This window comes from Haliotis asinina, chromosome 1, assembly GCF_037392515.1.
Source record: "Haliotis asinina isolate JCU_RB_2024 chromosome 1, JCU_Hal_asi_v2, whole genome shotgun sequence".
Lineage (NCBI taxonomy): Eukaryota > Metazoa > Mollusca > Gastropoda > Lepetellida > Haliotidae > Haliotis > Haliotis asinina.
Window position 1 is genome coordinate 50,177,348 of NC_090280.1, and position 6,994 is coordinate 50,184,341.

General features: G+C 41.4%; 1 protein-coding gene across 1 annotated transcript; it reads left to right on the forward strand.

Moving 5' to 3' along the window:
- Nucleotides 1-821: 821 nt before the first annotated feature.
- Nucleotides 822-3,362, forward strand: LOC137279916 (N-acetyllactosaminide beta-1,6-N-acetylglucosaminyl-transferase-like). Its single transcript, XM_067811847.1, has 2 exons — nt 822-947; nt 1,812-3,362. Exon 2 carries the CDS (start codon nt 1,820-1,822, stop codon nt 3,119-3,121), a length of 1,302 nt encoding a protein of 433 aa, XP_067667948.1. The 5' UTR covers nt 822-947; nt 1,812-1,819; the 3' UTR covers nt 3,122-3,362.
- Nucleotides 3,363-6,994: the final 3,632 nt, after the last annotated feature.

Genomic DNA, 6,994 nt, shown 5'->3' on the forward strand with positions numbered 1-6,994 from the left:
TAGGCAAGCACAATGATGAATGCGGGAATGGCCAGTTTACTATCTTTCCGTTTTATCAATTGTTTAACAATGATAAACAATTACGGACAGAAAAAGAACGAATGTCCATTAGGCTGGTTAAACTTAAGCTCAATTCAAAAGTATAATTTTGTAACCTTCCTAATGTAACTCAGTATGTCTTTGTGCACTGAAACCATAATGCATACATGTTCACCACTATTGTTCTAACTATGACGTCAAAAACATGATGACGTCACAAACGCAACCCTACTGTTATCTATGACTACGTTTTAGACGTACACACACACACACACACACAGACACACACACACACAGACACACACACACACAGACACACACACACACAGACAGACACACACACACACATACACACACACACATACACACACACACACACATACACACACACATACACACACACACACAGACACACACATACACACACACACATACACACACACACACACATACACACACACATACACACACACACACACACATACACACACACACACACACACACACACACATACACACACACAGTCTTTTCGTATTCTCCTTTGAAGAGTACCATAGGTTTTACAGCAGAGACGGAAATGCGGCAAGCTTCTGTACACAGAAAATGTTACATTTCATTACCTGTAGAAATTAAACCACATCAAGGCGCATGGCTTTGCTCTCTCTCTCTCTCTGCAAGCCAAGCTGTTTAATATAGGATTATTGAGTCGTGTGTGTGCCCAGCAAGGCGCTCGCTACACATTGCGGTGTAGGATCAATGCATACATTATGTACAACCCGATCTCACCAGGAGAAGCTGTTGCCTCGATCGGTAGAGTGACAAATATACTGACGCCGATGCCTTCAGCGTTCTCTACATCTTGGATGTACGTGTACAGAACAACGTCATCATGTACACGGAGCTGAAGGTGGGGAAATTACATCACATTATGTCACGAATCTTAGTTTCCTTTACTATTCTAGCCTATTACTGTATCTGCAGACCATGTGTGTATGTGTATGTATATCTATATAGACACACAAACGTGCAAACATATATACACGTAGATGCACACACACACACACACACACACACACACACACACACACACACACACACACGCATATATATACACACACACACACACTCATACATACATACAAACAGATGCACACAAACATATACTAATAAATACAGATACACACACACGCACACATACATACATACATACATACATACATACATACATACATACATACATACATACATACATACATACATATACAGAGACATGTACTACTCTTTGTAGACACACAAATATGCACACAGATATATACATATAGATGCACACAGATATACACTGATATATACAGACACACAGATATACACACGTGTATACACACATATATACACAGACATACACTGGTTTATCTAGACACACAAATAGATACACATATACACACACGGATGCAGACAGGCATGCACTGGTATATACAGTGTCTAAGGTCTACAAGAGTTGTCTCCCATTTTGAGTCTTACTTCACAGCATAACACCTTTTTCAAGATTCTGTAATCAGCAGTAAGAAACAATTTATCAATAATTTCTATAATTGCACACACAAATACACAAATGTGTGTGTCTACATTTTATACACAGACGCACAGCACTGCTACATGCAACATTTTCCTCACATACTGACCACTGTGACGTGTATTTCAGTGACCAGTTAGACATGCATTTTAGTGACCAGTGTGCCATATATTTCAATGACCAGTGCGGCATGTATTTCAGTGACCACGATGAGAAGGAGGAAGCTGTACGCTGTTTTAGGCTTGGTGGTCCTGTGTTCCTGGTACAAACTTTATGCTGAATACACCTTCCTCCTGCGTGACGAGGTGACACTCCCGGGAAGAAAGGCACATGTGACTGCTGATGTCAGACAACATCCCTGTTTCTCCGACATCCGCGACAAGACGAGGTTCCACTGTCAAGACCTAGTACAGGGTAGAGGGTTCCATACATTCGCCAATCAGACTCTCTCATATAGACGTCTCCATCCAGAGCAACGCTGCGATTTCCAAACAGCTTTAAAAAACTGTGAATCACTGAAAGAGCAACACGGCTATATGGATAAACCCGTGTCGGTGAAGGAGACACAGCTGCCTATTGCCTACGCCATGAAGGTGCATAAGTTCCCGCGCCAGGCCGAGCAAGTACTACGGAACATCTACCGACCACACAACGTGTACTGTATCCACGTCGACGGGTCGTCCAGGAGGATGTTCCAAGTCATGAAACAGCTGTCTGAATGTTTTCACAACGTGGTCGTTATTCAGAAAATAGATGTGGTGTATTTCTCGATTGGTCTGTTACAGACGGACCTTGCATGCATGGAGGAACTGTTAAAGACCCACATACACTGGAAATATTACATCAATTTAGCAGGCCAGGAGTTCCCCCTCAAAACTAATTTGGAAATAGTAGAAATTTTACAAGCTTTGAATGGAACTAACGATATCGAAGCCTATCCCTTTCCCGACTTCATCAAATCTCGGTACTTGACTCATAAATACATAGAAAATGGCGTCCTCAAAAAGACACACATTCCAAAAGAGCCCTTTAAATATAACATAACGTTTTACAAAGGCAGCATGTATGGTATGTTCTCCAGAGGTTTTGTTGACTTTGTAATGACAAGCCAGATTGCAACGGACTTTGTTCTGTGGCTAAACGATACTTTTGCCCCAGAGGAGATGATATGGGGGACGTTGAATGCTCTACCTAACGCTCCTGGGGGCTACAACGTAGTGGTGGACCACAAGAAAGGGGGTTTCCTGTCGAGGGCGATGGTGTGGAAGGATGACGCCGACACCTGTGCAGGGGAGTACGTCCACGGGGTGTGTGTGTTCAGCTACAGGGACCTGCCCTGGTTGAGCCGCAGACCGGAAGTGGTGGCAAACAAGTTTGACTTGCAGAAGGACCAACTGGTCATCGACTGTCTGGAAAGTCTGCTGCAGGACCGGGCCTACTCGGGGAACACCTCCCTCCTCGACTGGACGTTTTATAACTCAGCCCCGCATATGCCTATTCGCAGACATTAGGCAAGTCCTCCACTAGTCATTTACCAGTAAAGCATTAAGAAATCTTTATGTTAGACAGGACATTGTACATAAAGACGAATCACAATCAAAATGATGCATGGTTTCCTGTATTTTCTTACCTTTGCATGTGCTTGACAGCATTTCGCCAACTCCTGATATGACAGCTAGTGAAGGGTGATTCATGGACGTATGATGTAGTTGGACTTGTACAATATTAAATGGTTTCGTATGGTTGTGGAAAGTGTTTTGTCGCTGTTATTTCTATGGACTCTGGCTGTCGAGACAAGTACATTTGAAAGTAAGGGTGGAGCTCGAGACGAGGACACCGACGTACATGATTAGTTTCATGACAACATATGGTCATACTTAAACATATTGGTCTAGATTTTCGAAGCTCGCATAGCGCTAAGATGTTAATGTATGGCACTATCTTAGGGCTAAGATGTTAATGTGTGGCACTTACGACAATCTTAGCGCTAAAACAGGTTCGAAAATCGAGGCCCTGTGCTGTGTGACTGCATTGAGAAATGATACACATCACGAGAGAGTTTTATGGACGACAACATCTTTATTATGAGAATCACAACGCATAGGATTGTATCCTTATTCCTTCATCATGTGATGAATCTTAAATAGTTCATAACATGCGTTATGTCACTTTTACTTGTGTTGATTCTAGTTATAACTCACCGGCATCACCATAGGCTACATGGGCTACCAGTTTCAGTAAACTTAGTCTCTGTTATTCGTCACACTCTAATGCTGAGTCTAACGAACCCTAGTAGAGGGTCGCCTCAGGTAACCTGTGAGCCACCTACGACCGCCCAATCAATAGCGAGACGGTTAAATAGATTTAGCCAATCAGACAACGGCTACTACTTAGGGATCGGATGGACTTATAATATATTCAGGTCACTGACACAGATCTCTCCACAAATCAATATCCGCATATAACATATAACACAGTTGTTTCACCTGCAGCATGTACACTTTGGGGTTTCTGTTGGCATGGTTACCATTACCTAATGTTTCCACCAGATGACATCCTTGAATATTACCCAAAACAATATTTTACAGCGACTGTTTACTCACCGTTGTCATTGTTGTAGCGTTTGCCGTGTGCATCACCCGGAAGCTGTCGATAAATAGCATTCGGAATCGTTCGTGTACGAACCTTTTCGAGATAAATAGTTCAAAAGACATGTGCGAGTGCCCACTTTCACGATTTGGTAATCTACCATACTTCCCCTCCCCCAACCCCACCACCCTGCCCAAATGAAATTGTCAGAGGAAATATTGACGTGCTGTCAGTCTGCAATTTGCCATTTCTCATAAATATCTGTAACATAAAGATTGATAAGGGTACGAGTTTGTGGGCATATTCTGTTATAAAACCCTGAAAGAAGAAAGGAGATCCCAACTTTCCCGAAAAATAGAGGACATACTAGTCTTGAAAAGTGTAGGAAGTATTTCACTGTGGTCTTCCAATAAGACTATAACAATGAGCAAGTATGCGTGACAAACTTCCTGAATACCAGGTGTGGCGTCTATAGATATTTTGTCACAACAGCAACTATTGAATTGGGTTATCATTCTAAGTTTGTTCAATGTATCACCAAAGGTGACCCGTGGAATGTATTCCCTGTGTACGCAAGTGTAAAATTATGTGCTCGCTTGATAGTCTGAATGGACTGCGCCAAGGAAGCATCCAAAGCCATATTCTCTTTTCCTTTATCAATGAATTTTACTTTGTTCTGATGTTTAGATGTGAATTCCTTGAAAAATCCAGCTTTTATATTTTTCAATATCGGCATTCTAATTTAAGGGAAGTACAGCATATGCATCCCACACTCGTTTCAAAGTCTTCATGAATCCATAAAATATTTTTATTAACGTCTGGGATACTACGTTTGTATGTGTTTAGAATTGTCAGATTTAGTGCAGGACTGTCAGAATTTATGACCAATGAAGGCAGAAAGATAGTTCTTGACTACATTTTTTAAATGGATGATGCATAAAGGATGAATGAAATTAAACTTATCTTTACCACTGTTGATAATTGGAGAATTCAGAATTCAATGTATATTGTAAAATTATCCTTATAGTAAATCACCAGACTCTGCGTTCCCTTTATGTATGACCCCCAGAGCAGACACCGATATGTTCCTCCCTACATGCCACAATCTCTCGATACTGACACTTGAAACGTATTGTGTATGCAGACCTACGTAATACAGTGTGTAACGTTTGTGGAAGTGGTTGCATGATTTGTTGCTGCAACTTTTGTACATTGGTCAAAGGCCTAGATTACATAGAACATATATTCTGGGGTAAACAGACGATTCCTTTGACTTACGCCCCACATATAATTTGGAGGATGAAAACTTTGGCGACGTTTTCAAAACAGTCAAGCAATAGACTGTCCCCATAGTAGATTCCCATCCGTGACGAGCCCATGTCAAGATCGAGTCTCCTACATGTGACTCAGTTAAAGTCAACAACACTTACAGTCCGTACAAAACCTGGCAACAGAGTCGTAGCTGCGAGAACAATCCCAAACATAACTGGCAACGGAGGGTTAGTTGCAAGAATAGTCCGTACCATTCCTGGCAACAAAGAGTAGTTGCAAGATCATTCCTTACCATTCCTGGCAAGAGCTGTGAGAACAACCCGTACCATACCTGGCAGCAAGGGGATAGATACATGGATAGTCGGTGTCATAACTGGGAACAGGGAGTATAGTAGCTGTACGAACAGTCAGTACCATACGTGGCAACAGAAGGATTGCTGAAGGAACAGTCTATGCCGTACCTGGTAACAGAGTCTAATGTTAGACTATTACTCTATTCCTATTTATTGCTTGCCCAAGGAGTTGGCGATAAAGACGGTGAAAGTTTCATTCAAAGTGGTCTATGTCCGCAAGTACATCTAGATATTTAGAATGTTACGCCTCTCATAAGTGTTTGCTAGAACCAGAATTTTCATGTTAAATCTGTGAGAGAGCTTCATGTAATTTAAGAACTGGTTTTCAAGATTATTGTATAAACAGGACACGTAACCATGGAATTTCCATACAATATAAACTGATTTGATCAGTTCTTATTGCACTATATGCGCAGTAGAAGTGGAGTTCGATGTCATCTTTGTATGAACCAAGTATCTCATTTTGAAAAAAAAGTATATGCCATTTCTTTCAAACACTGTCATATACATTCACTGTCAAATTTGTTAAACTCTAAAAATATTATGACTGTTAAGCCTGTAGCAATTATCTAAAACGTTTTCACTGTGTGTAGCCATAAACGTTACCATGTATGTAACGATATGTTCTCGTGACTTGCACAGCATTTGTAAGAACAACAATTGTAGGCCATAAGGCCAGAATTACGGAATAAACTAAATCTGAATCTGAAAACATGGGGTAGCTGTGAGATCAGTCGAAGTCATGTGTCAACAGTCTACAACTGAACGTTGCATCAGGTCATGTGTCTGCAGCTGAACGTTACATCAGGCCATATGCGAACAGTCTGCTGCTGAACGTTGCATCAATGCATGTTTCTACAATTGAACGTTACATCAAGCCATGTGTCTGTAGTCTACAGTTGAACGTTACATCAAGCCATGTGTGTACAGTCTGCAGCTGAACGTTACATCAAGCCATGTGTCCGTAGTCTACAGTTGAACGTTACATCAAGCCTTGTGTCTACAGTCTGCAGCTGAACATTGCATCAAGCCATGTGTCTACACTCTACAACTGAACATTGCATCATGTGTCTATAGGTAGATAGCTGCACGTTACATCGGTCCATGTGTCTGCAGTCTACAGGTGAACGTTACATAAGGTCACGTGTCTACAGTCTACAGTTGAACGTT